Raw genomic sequence first — 17195 nt, forward strand, 5'->3', positions numbered from 1 at the left:
TTCACAGTCTGTCACTAGTTTTAAGAAGTGACAAATACAATATGAAAATAAAGCGGAACCTTGCTTCCCAGGCTTATCTTTAACATTAAATTTTACTGACTCACTTCAGGGCTCTATGTACATACATGTCACAAGCAAATTGTAGTGCCCACAAAAAGCTTAAGAGCAGCTTGGATTGCCCCCTCCTATTTTAATGGGGATGATCTCTGCCTAGTCTTCCCAGACCTGTTTCACATAATGTAACATCTCTACAGCACAGTGCCAGTTTTTGTGCATAATTTCTCCCCCAAAACATAATATTCTAAAACCAGCTTACTTGAACCTTTTGTTAAGGTTCCTCTTCCAAGTTACCAATGTCTGTAACAACTTTCTTTTGAATAAACTCATTTATAAATACAAGCAAAGGGCAATTTATAGCAAGTTACGTCAGAGTCACCTTCTCTGGTCACCAAAATCAGTATAAATGGATCTATCAGTGAATAAGATTCATGGAAAGCCCTCATCCAGCCAGGCTGACAAAGACCCTCCTCAGGGCTCCTTGCCTTTCTTAGTATGAATGTGTGGACATGGATGCGATGGGTCAAACAAACACTGATGCTACAGAAACTCTTTGTCTGCTCTGAGGAAAAAAACCTCACAATACTCATCCCCAAAACAATTTAAAATAAAAATTTAATTTTTTTTTTAAAAAGTGTAACACAAAACATCTCTCCCCCACAGAGTCCAAGCACTGCCCAAGCATCACTCCTGACTTTAAAAGGAGCCATAAAATCAGCATAGGCGAGCTCTTTCATCCCATTACTGCTCAGTAATTACACCAATGGAAAATATGACCTAAATCTCGTACAAGTAAATCTATTTCGAGCTTTCACAGGCCCCACAGGTCTCACTCCTTCAGTTGCCATTGTAGCACAACAAAGTGCCTCGGAGCAGAAATTAGAAACCTTTTAGAAACCTCTTCATCCAAGTTTTACCAAATGCACTGAGGATGCTTATAAATATTCAATATGAATTTTTAAACTCTCTCTCATTTTCCCTCACCCCAATTAGCATTAGAAATTGTTTTACTTTTAAATACACAGATGGGAGCCAAGTCTGAAGTCAAAAGCACTCACTATAGTGACGAAGGACATGTAAGAGAAGAGCCAGCCTGAAACACAGGCAGCCCCAGGCACCGAAATAACACAGAAAAAAGCACAAACAAGAAAGGATTAATTCAAACGTTGGTGGAGAAATGTTAAATAGCACAGAGGACTAAAGCTGTGCCAGAGCTCGCCCAACATGAAATCCAGTCCACCATGTCCCCACGGCCCCAGGCAAGGATTTCACACTTTCTCTTTAGTGTCCTATAATTACTCTGAAGGCTCAGCATAAAGATCTCAGGTGGAGCCAGGGATCTGCACAAGCTCTAAACAGCTGGCATAGTCAGGCCCCAGTCTGAGCGTCACGACGTGTCATGGCTCAGTCTCCCTGGCTCATTTCTCGTGGTACCCATGTCTTATTCAGCTGCCTCCACCAAAACCTAAGCTGCTTCTCTTGGCAAATCTGGCAGGTGGATGTGTTAGCTATTACCCAAAATGTACATTTCATATTAAAATATAATCAGATGATCCTTGTGAAATCAACTGATTAAGACACAGTGAAGCATTCTCCTACAAAATAATTCAGAAGTGCCTGACTTACTTACATATGTTTGCAGCTCTGTTTCATATAAATATACAACCACCTCATAAAGGAATCAGCAAGAGGTGGTAGTAGCAAAGAAGGGCCATGACCAAGTAGAGAGATCCAGAAGTCATAAAATCCAGAAATATGGTAACACACATGATAACAAGGCCACCTGTTACTGTTAATTAGGGTATTGGTTATCCTATAAGAAAACAGTAATCTTGCTTAAAAAGTTCTTTTAAGTCTTTCTCAAAAAAACAGAAGTAGTTTCCAATGGTTTCTGAAAGGTTCCCTCACCCCCATAGCAAAATGTCTTTTCCTCCAGAAACAGAGTAAAGTCAAAGGTGATTTCCAAAGACTTTGCAGAACGTATGCCTTTGGATTTTATTTTATCCAAAAGGATAAAATAAAGCCTTTTGTCTAGTCCCTCTTGCATGCAGCAACCACAAGGTTAAACAGTCTTCCCAACAGCTGGACATGAGGAGTTTAGGAAATACACAGTAGTAAATGGAAGAAACAGAACCGGTTGTGGATTGCTATACAGTGCTTACATATCCAGTCTGTCCATGTGGAATCCCCCTGAATTCATGGCAAAAAAAAAGTGGCACATTCAAAGCATGATTCATTTGACCTATTTTAGATGGCCATGTTAAAATACAAGCAGAGCTAAGCCTCAGGAGCACCTCTTTCACTCCAGAGTCTGTAAGAAAGACACAGCTGTTCACGTCCAGGTAGATCAATTCTGATGTTAAATAGTTAGTTCTCATTTTCTCATCAGTTTGGTTGTTACATTATCACACCCAGTGCTTCCATGCAGTTACAAAACACCGCTCCATTGGTCTGATTACAAGTTAGTGGTATTTGGAATTTGATCTGCAATTGAATGAATCACACAGGTGTAACATTTGACTGTATTTGTATCACTTAAGTTTGCCACTGAAGAGCTCCATCCTGCAAGCCCATAACAGTCATACAAGTCATCAGTGACAGGACTGTGGATTTGCTGATAAGTTTTATCAGTGAACTGGAGAAGCCATTTGAGGCTTTTAAGAGAGTTATTCTAGTTTATGTGAATGGATCTGTGCAGTTTAGAGAGTTTTATTTGTTACTCCCCAGTAACTGTAAGCCCTATTATCGATCCCACCACATGCACTGTTGAAAGCAGGGTACTCCCCAGATTTCAAGGAGAATGATGTTGCTTATACACCAGCACTTACACTGGGCTGCCTGGGTTAATCCAGATTGTCTTTACCTGGAGTAGGTGATTATTACTGTTTGGCTGGCAGCCTGAAGTGAAGGCTGAGCAATCATCATTATGTCCTCTTATATAAATGTTGAGTATCCTGAAAGAAGAGCACCTCACTAAAGCCCTGGGTACCAGGAAAAATCCTAGAGTCCAGCAGCCAGAAAAGTCACTGTGAGCATCTATCAGTTACGTTGTCATTTTTAGTCACTGGGAAAAGGAGACAGCATCCTTCAATCATTCAGCTACATTGCTCCATATCAACCCCACAGACATAGATAAACCACAACCACACAGATAAACATACACATCACTTAGAATAATGAAGTAAATATGATTCCGTCAGAAGTTGGATCAATTAAATTTCTTTAAGATAGGTATGTGTAACAGAAAATGAATTTTTTCCACAATTTGGGAGAATTTTGCCATCCGGTTGAAACAAAAACATCTCCACCACACCTCCCTCCAAAAAAAAAACCCAAAAAGCAAACAAACAAAGAACAGGGGGAAAAAAAAAAAGACAAAGAGAAATCAGACTCCAGACATTCTTCAGAGGCACAGAAAGTCGGTCAGTACTTGATCCAGTTAATTAACCATAATTCATTAACTGCCTGTGGCAGTTAATGCTTTAAGAATAAAGGGAGAAAAAAGGATGGTTACCCAAAAGCGGCTTTGCCAGTTCTACATTTTATTACCAAAGGTGAATAAAACTTCTGCTGTAAGTGCCTGTCTCCTGTTTGGTGCAATGGGGCTCCTCAGGGTATCCTGTCACTCTTGATGTTCTGCTGCGTCTTCAAAGCATCTCTCCAAGTGATAATATTCTGTAAAAGTTTTCACGCCTCAAATAACTTTCTTGCCAAGTTCATTCAATCCAGGATTGTTTTCTTTGCTATTTCCCTCTTGCTGTTGCTTCATATGGTAGCACTCTGCTATAGGACAGAGTCAGGACTAAAACTCACACAACATGAGTTTCAGTATCTTCAGAAATGCTGGGTAGCTCCAGTACCTCCTAATATTAGGAGAATATCAGGCAACTAGGGCTGTAATATTCTTGTTTCAGTTCCATCCCATGTAAAATGGCACACTCTAATAAGTACTTGTTTATTTATTCTATTTATTAATAGGATTCATTTAATTTATGTTTGTACAGCACTGTAGACTGTACTCTAAAACTATAACTATAAAACGTCAAGTGCCATTGTAAACATATATTAATGGGTATATCTACACATATAATATACCTGTGTGCAATTAGGTACTTCTTCAGCATCAAATATTTGGTAAATACTTTAATATATTTAATTAATATATGGCGGAAATCTCTTCTTCATATCAGTACAGCTGCTGTAGGGAAAACTCATACTATAAGAAACAGCTTGATTCAGTTAGAGTCTGCAAATTTGAATGACCATGGTATACTTCTAACCAAGCTGGATCAGTACTGCTGACAGCAATTAGCACTGCTAACAAGGGCCTCTTTGCCTCACTCCTGGTTTACAACCCATCTCTCCTTTTAAACACGTAACCAAACAGGTTGACCACAACTGTCACACAGGAAGCTGGTATCACATGAGTTCCAAAAACACTGAGATAAAAGCCATGGGATAAAGTTTGTTGTTTTAAAAAAAACCAAACATTAAGATGCAGTGTGCCCCAGAAACAAATTACTGGTACTCATATCTTACTCATATCTGGAGAAGGGACAGGACATGAATTTCTGCAAGGCACATCAGCATTATTTTTAAATCTACATCCACATAACAAAGTGTGTAGAATATAAATACGTGTGCAAGCACCCAGCTCATGTGGCCCCGAAAAGCAAAGTCAGGAACTCAAACTCTAATGAAGTAGTGCTATAAGAGCAGCTCAGACCAGAATTAGTTGTTCACTGACAAGAGCTACTCAAGAAGGCACAGAAAAGGTGAATTACTCTAACACAAAGTTTCTAGCCCTTACCAAGACTTAGAGAAGATTTGAGCTCTCTTGCAATTCAAAACCCTTATACTTTCCTTTTCTGTCCATGTCTGTTTAATGCTAGGCTGCCAAGCAGTAGCCAATTGACAGAAAGTGCTTCACAGGGAGTTTCTGCCGTTACACCACACTGAACAAGTCTTCCAGTAATCAGAGAAGCATTTAGTTCCTGGAGAAAAATATGTGCTTTATGGGAAAGAAGCTGATGGGTAACAATTAGAAGTGAAACTGTGACATTAAAGGACAGGAGGGTCACACTGTTTCTCCTGGGGTTTTTTATACAACATAAAATAGCAGGCTTGAGAAGAGCAGGAGAAGGAAGCTTTAAGAAAAACACTTCCAGCAGAGCCAAGAAAAAGAGGACATGTTGGGATGATGCTGTTTTCCTCATTTTTGTGAAGTTTCTTAACTCTGCTAAGAGGAAGTCACAGACATTAATCCCCACTATTACAATACCAGGTCAGAGGCAAATTCTGCCATTACTTACACCATCATGAACTGGAGAGACCTTCTCTCAGCTCCACGACACAACAGCATGATGGTCACTTCTCAACAAGGACTAACTGCTCTGAGTGGGGTCAAGAACTCTGTATTAGACAGAAGAAAAAGATGACCCAAACCTGCCCTGACACTACTAATAATGATGAGAAAGGAAAGCAAGTAGCAACACCACCTCCTGCCCTTCCTGCCAGGACCTACCTCACTGGCCCTTCAGACAGCTGTGAAATAAGTCTTTTTACTGTTTGTTGCTACCAATTAATAAGTGACAGAAGTTTATTGCTGGCAGAAATTGTGGTCAATCCAGCATGCGCTTATAGGTTATCTTGCTCTTATTACATCAGTCGAGCAAAGAAAACGTAGGGTTTTAATTAATCACTCAGCATTTCAGCCTTTAGAGCCTGGAACACTGGTTTCTCTATTAGGATATAATATATTTAACATGAATAAAATATATTCCGATAGAAGGAGGGGAAAAAAGGGATTTTACAGAATGACATTGAGTGCTTTAATTCCCATCAAAAGAAAGAGAAATAAAAAACCACCTGCTCTTCTGTCCAGGTTTTACTCTGAACTATAGGAGAAATTGTAGGAGAAATTGAATGGTTTTACAGTTAAGAGATGAAAAGTACATTTGCCTGTGAAGTTTGGGGATTTAAACGGTAATGTAAAAATTAACGGGTGGAAATGCTGCAAAGAGCAAACTTCAGATGGTATCCTGATGCACAGCCATCATTCCACCAATGTTAACCGATTCCTCCAAACCTGCAAATGCGTTCCAGTCCTGATTTTTGACACTTCTTCACCCAAATTCTGAACAGACAGTTCTACTTTACAACCGGTTCAGACAACTTCTCAATAGCTAAATTCAGTTGAAACAGTTCTAAAATTAATTGATACAGGGAAGCATAAGGTCCTTGTGGGACTGATGGGAATTCACCAGTCATGGTTATAGCTAAATCACCATATCTTGGCTGCAGTGAAAAACCTTAAACAGAAGCTTCTGCTGCACTTGGTGTTGCACAGTAGGTGACAAAGACAGTGCTCACCCATAGAGCAGATTTCAGAGTCACACTCCTTCATTTCACTGGCATCTAATAAAGAATGAGTAGACAGAAAGAAGGATCCTCTGTCATTGGGAAAGGGGAGGCTATACCCCACCTCTTTTACTACCCACACAAGGAAGAGATTCACCTGTTTGGCTCTAGTTTGATATCCAACAACCATCTGAAACAGTACCAGTTTCTCTACTTATAAAAATAAAATTTAAATATTTATTTGTTGGGTTTCAGGTTTTCATAGTTTGGTTCTACAGGAGAAAGCAGCTCCGACATATTCCCATCTTACTCATCAGGTAAGCAAATAATGTAGTTCAGTCAGGAGTATCTGGGACACGCTGACTGGTTTGATGTAAACACTGAGGTCACTCTTTCCATTTGCTTTCTGTGGACAAAGTGGTTAAGAATGTAACATTTACACAGAAGTTTTGTTTGAGAAGGTAGGTAATACATGACAAAGAACATTATGTCCCAGTTCACTCCTTGAGAGGGTAAACTGGAGCTTTCACTACCCAATTTGTTTACAATTCTGGTGTATAAATGGTAAGACTGGGCAAGCTCATAATTTCATTTTTAGGTCCAAGCTCCTGTTTGCTGAACACAGCCAGCGTTCAGCTGAATTACACTTTTGAGCTCCTATCATAAATCCGTGACCAAACTGGATTTCACACTGTATGATAAACTGTGTGTCGTGGCCACGCAGGATTTCACACAGCACACACTGAATTCAGCTCTCTCTGGGATAGTGCTTTCTGTCCCACAGCACAGGTTGAACTGAAATTAAATCTCCATTTCAGTATCACACGGTTTGCTTTTTCAATAAACTTATGAGAGTTAAAAGTAGAGTTTGCCTCGATTTACAAGAGCAACACACCAGACTGTCTTTGGCAAATAGTTGAGCAGTTCAGCTTCCTCCCACCAGAGGCCACGGATGGATGGAAGCTCTGGGCTGCTCACTGCAATATTTATAGCCACCAAGCAGCCAGCATCCTGCAGAGACCTGACCCATTTAATTATCTGAAAAAGTTGAAAGAAAAAAAAAAAAGAACAGCATTTCTGACGCCTGGAATAGCATTGCAGGACAAAGGTAAATTTTACATCCATTAACAACAGCCCTGAATTTGTTACTACAGCTCTCGCAGAACTACCCACCCATGCTATGGACTGGAACTACACAGGAGGGTTTCCAGGCTATAATATTTTAATATTATATGGCAGAATTTATCATTCATTTTAGCACTTTGGCTTGATTTCCAGCTCACAGAATTTTCCATGAGCATGGACATTTCTCAGAACTTACTAATTGAAACTATCTACCAAATAAATTCTACATAGCTTCAGCAACTACTTTGCAAATACTTTATTACAAGCATTTGAAACTTGAACTCCATGTATTAATTTTAATTGAATAATTCCACAGATGGATGAGGGAAAGGATCACATGCAAACTTCTACTTAGCTACACTGTAAAGTACTACCAGTATAACTATTCCAGGATGTTTGATGCTCTTTTTTTCTGCTGCTGCTGTTGAATTGGTTTTGGGGGATTTTTTTAAATCAACAAGGTCTTACTATTAAAAGATCTAGTTGAAAGTAAATTTCTGCTAATATTGTTCTGTCTTGGAATGAGTTGAACATGTCAATACTCCTACACTGATAGTAACGGCACTGCAATTCGGTTTGTTTTCCCATTTTAACTACATCAATATAGTTACAGCAGTAAAAGTTTTCCGAGAGCGGGTAGGGTGTTACATCTTGTCATCTATTTTGTCCTATTTTGTGAGAAGGCTATCTTCCACTTCCACACAACAGTTGGATTTTCAAAAATATAACAAATTCTAACACCTCTGTCCTTTTCTGAAGAAGCCAAGCTCTAGCAGTGTAGTCAGTCCCTGGGACCATTTGCCTGCTAATAACAAAATGCCAAGGATGCCACAGGATCTCAGATGGAAGCACTTACAGCTGGGAGTGAACTGACAATTTATTTTGGTCTAGAGCTTTAATCTGGATTTGAACTCCCCAACTAGAAACAAATTGCTCTCCCTCATTCACAGTAACCTAAGCCATCTGGGTCTGGTCATTGGCATGACAATGGGATCTGTATATCTGGCCTGATACCAAAAACCAAGTCTTCAAGTTAACTGCATAAACAGTTATCCTTTTGCTGTACAGCTCTGCAGCCTAAGGTCAGGGGGAAAATTCAACTCTGGGTAGGTTAACAGCTACAGATATCCATATTGCCTTTCAGAAATGGCCCTCAAACTACTTTCAGCACCTGAAAAGCCTACTCAGGGCTTTAAGGAGGACCACACACAGACCCACAGCATATGGGATCCCAAAGTTCAAACACATACGGGCAACTAATATATTTGCACGTTGTGGAGCCCAGAAATAGCCTGAAAGTCATCTGCAAGAAAGTTATCTGGGCAGAAGGAAGGAGATCTTAGACTTACAGCAGGACCATTCTAATGATCTTTGTTTATCTAGTGGTGATACTGAAGTAACATCTTTGACTATACATTCCACTGCACAGGTCTGAAACAGCTAAGGAATTGGCTTCACCTGAAGTGAAGCAAAGCCAGAGATTTGTTTCCTATATATGAATCCTGTCTCTCGTGGTGCAAATCCTGAACCTCAGTTACATGACACAGCAATCTCCACACACCATCATAACCCTTTTACACAGAGGTGCACAAAGGATAGAAACAACTTGGGGAGCTGATGTCACTCCATGCAATACTTTGAAGAGGTTTCACAAAACCAGGGAAAGGAGCATCACCAGGGTTAAGACACACAGTATAGGGCAACAGGCTGTTCGCTCTCACCAAGTGTCAGCAAAGAACTCGCAGCTGCTCTGCTTGGTGGTTCCCCCACCTCACAAGCACCCTCCAGAGCAGAGGCTCTAGGAAAGTACTCAGGGGGCCACTGGCCACTTCTGGTGTCCATGATGCCATATTGTCCTGGAACTGTTGGCCTGGTGGCATGCAGGCAGCCTCTGGTCAGGAGGAGCCTGGATGAGCTGTTTCTGCTCCAGCAGCTTCTGCAAGGTTGGGAAGGCAGGAGATGGTACCCCACAGTATCCCCACTTCCAGCACAGATGCCTCAGCTGCTTAAGCCTCTCAGACCTGGAATTACTTCCTGGAGCAGAAAGGTGTCCCAGGTGCCTTCATAGCACACCACAACAAGCTTTCACCAGGCAGGCACTCAGGGCTGGATGGCAGGAGATGGGATAGTACACACTATATTCAGTTCTGCTGTGCTGGGATCACACATTCTTCGTGTGTTTTCTCCCTGACATTGGCAAAACTAAACATAATGTAAATGAAAACAAATAACTGCACATCCCCAGTTGGGCTGAGCATCAGAAAAAAAAAACCAAAAAACAAGTGAAAAAAGAATTGTGATGCAGTTCCTGGGTCTCTACCACATGTTCTATTTTGCCAGTGGGTTCAAGCAATATGGAATAAACAAAATTATAAATGCAGGCAGCTTTATAAACAGCCAGAATTTCATATCTTTGTGTTTACTGAGCTGTAGTTCAGGAAACAAAACAAAAATCTAGAAAGGTAAGGTTTAATGTGCATGTTTTGCCAAGAAACAACTACACCACATATTCAAAATAGTAATAGAGCAATTACAGCAGGGATCTCTGGTAGGGGAGTCTGACCTTCTTGTTTTAAACTCAAATACTAAATGCTTTGAAAATCTGTCAAGGTAATTATTTTAAAGCTCAAACAGAACATTCACCGCCAACAAACAGTCGGTTTGAGTCTCTGGTGGAGAAGGAGCTCTACAGAAACTGAGTTAGGGATGTACTTGAGCCTGTGGTTTACCATCTTCTTCTTGACAGTTACAGCTTTCATGTGTTTAAGTGATTACATTTAAGTAACAGGAGATTTTTTTTTTAATTTTATTTTTTTTTGTTCTGAGTTAGCCAGTTACAGTGTTTGCTCCTGGGGCTCTTGCTGCACCCAAGGGAGAATGCAAAATAGAATAAAATTAAAAAACCCTAACCAAAGAAGCAACATTTTGAAGTAATACAGTATTTCCATATATGAGGCAAACTCACTTCTAGTACAGCAAAACTCTTTTTTAATTCCACTAATATTTGTCTTTGAGTGTAAATAGGAGCAAACAGGCCTTTTCAGCCTGTGCCCAGTGACATGTCTGGACTCCACCTGTGAGGAGCTGACAAGGCTCCCTCCAGATGCAGATAGCTGCTCTCTCTGCATCTCTCCAGTTACTTTCTTCTAAGGCTTTTCTGGAAAAGGGAGCTCTACAGCACCACTCAGCAGTGTTCCTGCCCACAGCAGTATAAAACTTTTCCTACTACTTCATTGCTTCTTCCCCCTCATTTAAACACATCAGCTCAGACTCTCTCTTCCACGCAAACTGAAGCTTTTGCTGCTATGGTGAGCTGCTATGCCTCTTGAAATCTCAGTGCTGCACAATTAGCATTTGCATGCAATTTACATTTTTTTTGTCTTAGTAATACAAAATTGCAACTGTGAAATCTAGGAAATTAAAGCTCTTGGGTTCCTCAGAAAATTTACATTGTACCTTCTATGTCTTACAAGGTTTTTCTGCTTCTGTAATAAAGAAATGCTTTTGCAAGCAAACATCCTTTCTTCTACCCCAGCATAAAACACAAAGCTAATAAATTATTAAACATGTATTCATGCACGGAAACACTGCAGTCTGAGGCTTGATCTTAAGTCCTTGGACTCCAGCTGGCCTCATGTGGGGAGGCCTGAGCAATCTGCCTCCTCTTTGCATGGGATGCTTCATTGCTTCAGCATTCCTGCACCCTCTGTGCTGCCTTCTTCTGGCCACAATTAACACCTGCACAAGCACTTAGGACAGCAGCACATGTGAAGGTAACACAGGCATGTTTATCTGTGAAGTATGGACCACCACCTATGTGCGCAAATGGGCTGGTTAGTACCTGTGCACACTGGGTCAGCCAGGAACTTGGCTAAGAATTCGCGTTTCTCTACTCTTCTTTGCTCCAAGCAAGGGTATTTAGGGAAAAGGAACAAGAAACATACATATGTATATAATATACACACATCTATAAACACATATACAGGCCCACATCCACAACCAGCATTTGCCACATGCACAGAATCCCATCTGTCCTGGACATGCAGAAGCATAGTCTGGCACCTTAGATAGCCAAGCTAGGCAAACACCTCTTCTCCAGATTTAGAGGCTGATCTGCACAGGAGGGGATTTTCAAGGCTTTAGTGCATAAATCCCAGGATGAAGTTTTCAGGATCCCTGCAAAGAGCTCCTAAGGCTGCTAAGTCATTATTCTGCCTCTTGGTTTTGCCTTCCACATCACATCAACTCCCACCACACAGGTTCCCAGACTAGATGCAGAGAAGTGGCCTCTTGCAGCAAGAAATACAGCTTCTTTACCTGTTAAGTTTTGCTTTCAGTAAGTCTGTATTTATGCAATGTAAAAAAAAAACCCAACAAAACAAAACCACCCCAAAAACTCCCAGTTACTGGTCAGCTCCACAAAGCTGGATCCTCAACCAGCAGCAAAAACAGAGAAGTCTGTTTCTCTGGAAGCAGAGAAGTCACTGCTCTGAGAGGTACATTGAGTTTTGCAAGATTTAGATGGAGAAGCGATCAGGTTATACATCAAGATAAAAAACAGATCAGCTTTGGGGAATATAAAAATCCCCATGCTTTGAAATCTGGTTTGGTCCTTATTTTAAAATCTAAAACCGCTGAATGCTAATTGTTTAAAACCCTCCACCTCAATGCTACCAGAAGCAGAACATTTAGCTGTTTAGCTGTGGTGGCATTTTGTGGATTGTCTCAGTGCTGTTGATGAAATGGAAAGAGATGCCTAAACTCTGATCTCCAAAATAGGAGCATTTCTAAATGCTTCTTCCAACTCTCCTTGTTAGAAATGAATTAAGAATTGCCAGGCAAGGTCAGAAAGAAGCTTTTTTCAGCCTGCATTAAGAAATGTATTCTCGCGGTAACGATGCCAGGAGGCAGATAAAAAGGGAAAACACACCAAACAAAGGTAAAAAACTTGTTCCTTTTGCAGTTCTCACAATACTAGGGGGGCATCCTCATGACTCCTGAAAGCTCAGAGATAATAAGGCTAAGCATTTTAAGAAAAAAATATGCTTCATCACAGTATTTCACCAGAAATACAGAGAATCAGTTTTGGTAGGTACATAATAATAATGGCCAGTCTTCGTGAACGAAGATTTGGGGAAAGGTCTTTTACCTTTCCAGCCTGCGCAATGGATTTTTTAGGTGAGACACAGCCTGCGCTGAACTGAGCCCACCCTTTAATCCTAAGGTTCATCTGCCGGGGCCAAGCAAGCTTGGACAATGGCAGTGAGGTCCTCAGGACGTAGGTTTGTTTAGAGTGACCTTCTCATAGATGGATGGCCTCACAGGGCTAACGGGCTCCATCTGCCCGGGGGGACTGGGATTCAAACCTGGGTCGCAGCGGTGAGAGTCCCGCATGCTAACCACTAGGCCACCAGGGGTCCCCTGGTAGGTACAAACAGATTGACAAATTGCAAACATTAAAAAAAATAATAATCAAAGAGCACAATCAGAGTTACAAAGAGGTCTGAATTCAGGATTCATTCAGGGAAGGTTAAAGAAAAATTAACTAGTGTTTTTGACACTCTAAGTCACATTAGAATCACAGATCTAAACATAAGCACCTGTTTATGTAAAGCACCAAGCCCTTGTTCATCGAGCATTGAATTCAAGGAACACATTTAGCCCACCTGAAGTTTTGTAGTGGTTTCAGAATGATAGTAGGAATCATGGCCAAAAAAAAAATCAATTAAAAAGCACATCACACAGTTCATAACAACAATCTTCAAGGCAATGTTTTCTCACGTATTTCTGCAGAAATCTGCTATTAAGTAAATGTAATATGCACTTGCTCAGAGATTGGTTGTTATTGGGGAAAAAACGTGCACTAAAAATATGTAATTTAAAAATCAGCTCCCATAAAGTCATGTTAAAAGGGGTCTGTGATACATAGCAGGCATAAAAGAAATCCTTCTCATACACATCTTAAATTCACACATAGAAAAAAAAGCTGAATCTGCCCTTGTGCTCCTACTGGGAAAATCCCTGCACTGAAATAAAGGTGATTATTTTCAGACAATGGCTTTTCTCCAGTATGGGTAAAGGTAACTGGATTTGTTTTACATAAAAAAATCATTATATCATCCAAACAGCATGTATCATTGAAGTACCAAAAGATCATATCTCCTTGTGGTATAATTTGAGTTTTTTTCTGGTATTTTTTGAATATTTCATTAGACAGCATATCTCCACATAGTACTTTCCCCCGAGTTTCCCATGAACAGCTCTGCCTCTCTACACACACGGCCACGTTCAACTTTCTGCACCGACGTTATTGCTATTAAAGCTGAGTCTGCAGACTGTAAGCAGAGATGCCAGACAAGCCTGATGATAGCAAAACAGAGAGGAGGCTCTTCAGCAATACTGAAGAGCCACTGGAGCAGATGGCACAAGCTTTTATTCCCTGCCAAGTACCGCCACCCAAGCCCCGTTACGGGTTTCCCCCACAGAACGGAGATTGCTGTCAGCCCCTCATGAATTATCCTCTGACACAGCCAGCAAAATGTCAAACCCCACCAACTTTTCCTCTTCCCTAAAATTACTACCTTGCAGATAGGAGGGTGCTATTTCCTTTCACTTGTGTAGGAGGGGGTGGGAGGCTTTCTAGCTTTTCAGTGACTGGGATGACATAACCCAAAAACCTCTTGGGACAGCATGTGCTGGGTACAGGAGCCACTGCAACCACCTGCTGCCCCACCCCACAGGCGCACACACACAGCATGCCATGGCTCTGCAGGGCTTCTTTCCTAGAGCCACCCGTGTCCATGGGAAACAGGCACCCCTCCACCCCCCCAGCGTGTCCTGGAAAGCAGGTACTCTCTCACACACCCAAGGGACTTTCCTCCAGCTCTCTGCTGAGATGAGCTACAAGGCTGATTTCCATGATGAAGCTGCATGTCTCCTAATGTGCCTGAGGCATCCTGGGGAGAGGCATGACGGAGGGGAGAGGATTCTGACAGCCCAGAAGCTGCATTTCTCCATCCTACAGAATCCTCTCTCCCTGTCTCTTTCCTATGCAGATCACAGGATCATCTGAAAGCATCTACCAAAAGTCATAAGAAATTGAACTATGCAGAAAAGTACCCTTCCCTCCTCATAAGGCCTTATCAGTCAGATATCCCCAGGAGGGGGCACAAACAGGGAGGAAATAAAAAGGGAAAACTGTTGACTGAAAAGCTGTATATAAATTTCATGTAACAAAACCTCGTCCCCACAATGAATCTTTTCCCAAAGGCAACAGCACCCCAGCTCTGTCACAATCAGGACAAGGCTGTGAGCCCAAAACAAAAGCATCTTATCAGCAGCAGGAGTTGGCTGTGGTCACAGCAACAATGATCTTGTCCTCATTTCTCTAACAAGCTCCCAGTGGAGTTGAAACAAGGCAAACTCGAGGGAGGGAGTCTCACTTGATAGGCTTTTTTAATTTTTATTTTTAAATCGAGGTTTTAAGTCATTTCACTCATCCAAGTTCAGGATGCTATTCTCATTCATTTCCTTGGAAGTGGGATCAGGCTCTCATTGCATAACTGCTAGGGAAAGAAAAAATCTAAACAAGCAGCAGCAGGAGGAATGCTCACAGCCTGCTTTCCTTCCATGCTCCTCCAAGCCGAGTCTGCCAGGAATTATATTGACCAGGGCACTCCATCAGCCTCTCCCCTTGTCTTCACTCCAAGTCTGACTGTACCCCAGCACACTCAGAGGTCTAATTATTATCTGAATGGGAAAGATTTGTAGCAGAGCTGGGCTCTCTAGGAGCCAGGAGAGGACTCCCCGACACTCTGGCTACCTTTGATTTCCTGGGACCTCAGGAGTGAAAATAACCTCCAATGGCACCCAAAGTTTCCCAACTTACATTCAATAGTGAGAAGCACTGATTGTTTATCATGCTTAATACCAAGCAGCTTCTTCAGCCTAAGGTCATCCTATTTCCCGAGGAAAATAACAGGGATATTAAGAAGCCACCAGCCTCGCAAACTTGAGTGTCAAACCCCCTACGAAATCTTCCATTTAAATTGTGTGCAAGCTTCTCCATGGATATCAGGCTTTAATTTTTTTCTCAGATTCTCCGAACAGTTCCTGCCGCGCTCAGGAAGCCCTGGGCGGCAGCCCCAGCCCCTCAGGATGGGGAGCTCCTCAATAGTAGGATGTTTACATAGTAAGTCAACCATGTGGGGAAACTCCTCTGCTCTCCAGTCCAAGACAGCCACCCTTCTTGGGCCGCCGCCGAGGAGCACTTGGTACCCGCTACTCCTCGAACCCCCTCGGGAAGCGGGGATTAACGCGGGGACAGCCGGACGCGCCCCACTCCGTCCCTTCCCGCAGGTGAGCAGCGGGCAGCACCGTGCCGGGGATGGCCACGGGAGGACATCCCAACGCGAAGGGCACCGCGCCGCCCCGCCCCGCCCCTGCGCGGGGGGCTTACCTTGCGCACCCCGCCGAAGCCATGCTCCGCCGCCACCCGATCGGCCTCTGCCCGGCCCCCGCCGCGCAGCTCCACCAAGAAATGGTTGGTGTACACGACTCCGCGGGCCGGGGGGGCGCCGAGGAAGAGCAGGAGGACGAGGATGAGGAGGAGGGCAGCCCGCAGCAGCGGCGGCCCCGCCGGCATGGCCCCGCGCTGCGCGCCCGCGGAGGGCAGCCCGCCGGGGCGGGCGGGCGGGCGAGCGGGGAAGCGCCCAAAAGGATGGGAGGGGAGAAAGAGGAGGGAAGAAAAAAATATTAAAATTAAAACAGACGAGAGCGGCGGAAGGCAGGAGGGGAGCGGCGGTGCGGTGTGTAAGCGCTGTGAGAGCCCGGCCCTCCGCGCCCCGCGTTCCGCGGCGGCCGAAGGGCAGCACCAGCCGCGGAGGGATGGATGGAGGGGGGGGGACACGCTGCGCTGCCAATCACGGGCGGGGAGGATCGCCCTGTTCCCCCCCCCCCCGTCGTACAGCCCACGGCGCTCGCTACACCCCTTCTTGTCTCCCCGACACCCCACCCACACCTCACACCCACCTGCCTCGGTCCTCCCCCGCCAGAGCCGCGCCCCCACAATTACACCCGCACGCCAAGCACCAGCTCCCCCTCCCACACACACACATAGCTCCAGCCTAGCCCTGGACCTGCCCCAACCTCTCCAGCTCTTCCCGTAGGGCTGGAGCGAGGAGAAGAGGCTGCTGAGTGGTGCCAGAACCTCCAGAGAAGGAAATGTTACACAGGTGGCTGTAGGGACAGGAGAATGAAACACTTGCACCAAACCCTCTTTCAGCCCAGAGAACACAAAAGTGTCAGTGAGTTCCCCCCTCAACTCCCTCTCTAGCCAGAACCCTACACCAGCTGCTCGTGGGGCCATCAGCAACCGGTCCCCATCCCTCTTTTTGCAAAAGTCAAAGCACAGGGAGGTGATCAAGCAGTCCTAGGACAAAGTCAGGGGAAAGCGTCAGGCCCAGGGCTCCGCACTCTGCACTGACCTCCAGCCTGCTCTGCCAGCCTGCACAGGATCACCCAGCAGTCCAGGCTCCCTGAGCAATCCCCAAACATGAGTTTGCAGGGGAAGACTGGCAGGAAAGCACCTGGGCATTCCCTGTGTTGAGACAGCCAAGGATTGTGAGTGTTCCTTGCACTGGTGGGATTGCAGA

The 17195-nt window shown here is 43.5% G+C and overlaps 1 protein-coding gene across 1 annotated transcript in view; it reads right to left on the bottom strand.

Annotated features, from left to right (window-relative positions):
* PCSK2 (proprotein convertase subtilisin/kexin type 2) overlaps nucleotides 1–16440 on the bottom strand; it is a 102037-nt gene extending 85597 nt beyond the window's left edge. Inside the window, exon 1 of the mRNA XM_027693355.1 lies at nucleotides 16001–16440. Within this exon, the coding sequence (XP_027549156.1) occupies nucleotides 16001–16186 (186 nt within the window). The 5' untranslated portion in view covers nucleotides 16187–16440. The remainder of the gene's footprint in view (nucleotides 1–16000) is intronic.
* Between the last annotated feature and the right edge of the window lie 755 nt (nucleotides 16441–17195).

This window comes from Neopelma chrysocephalum, unplaced genomic scaffold, assembly GCF_003984885.1.
Source record: "Neopelma chrysocephalum unplaced genomic scaffold, ASM398488v2 Primary Assembly neopelma1_91, whole genome shotgun sequence".
Lineage (NCBI taxonomy): Eukaryota > Metazoa > Chordata > Aves > Passeriformes > Pipridae > Neopelma > Neopelma chrysocephalum.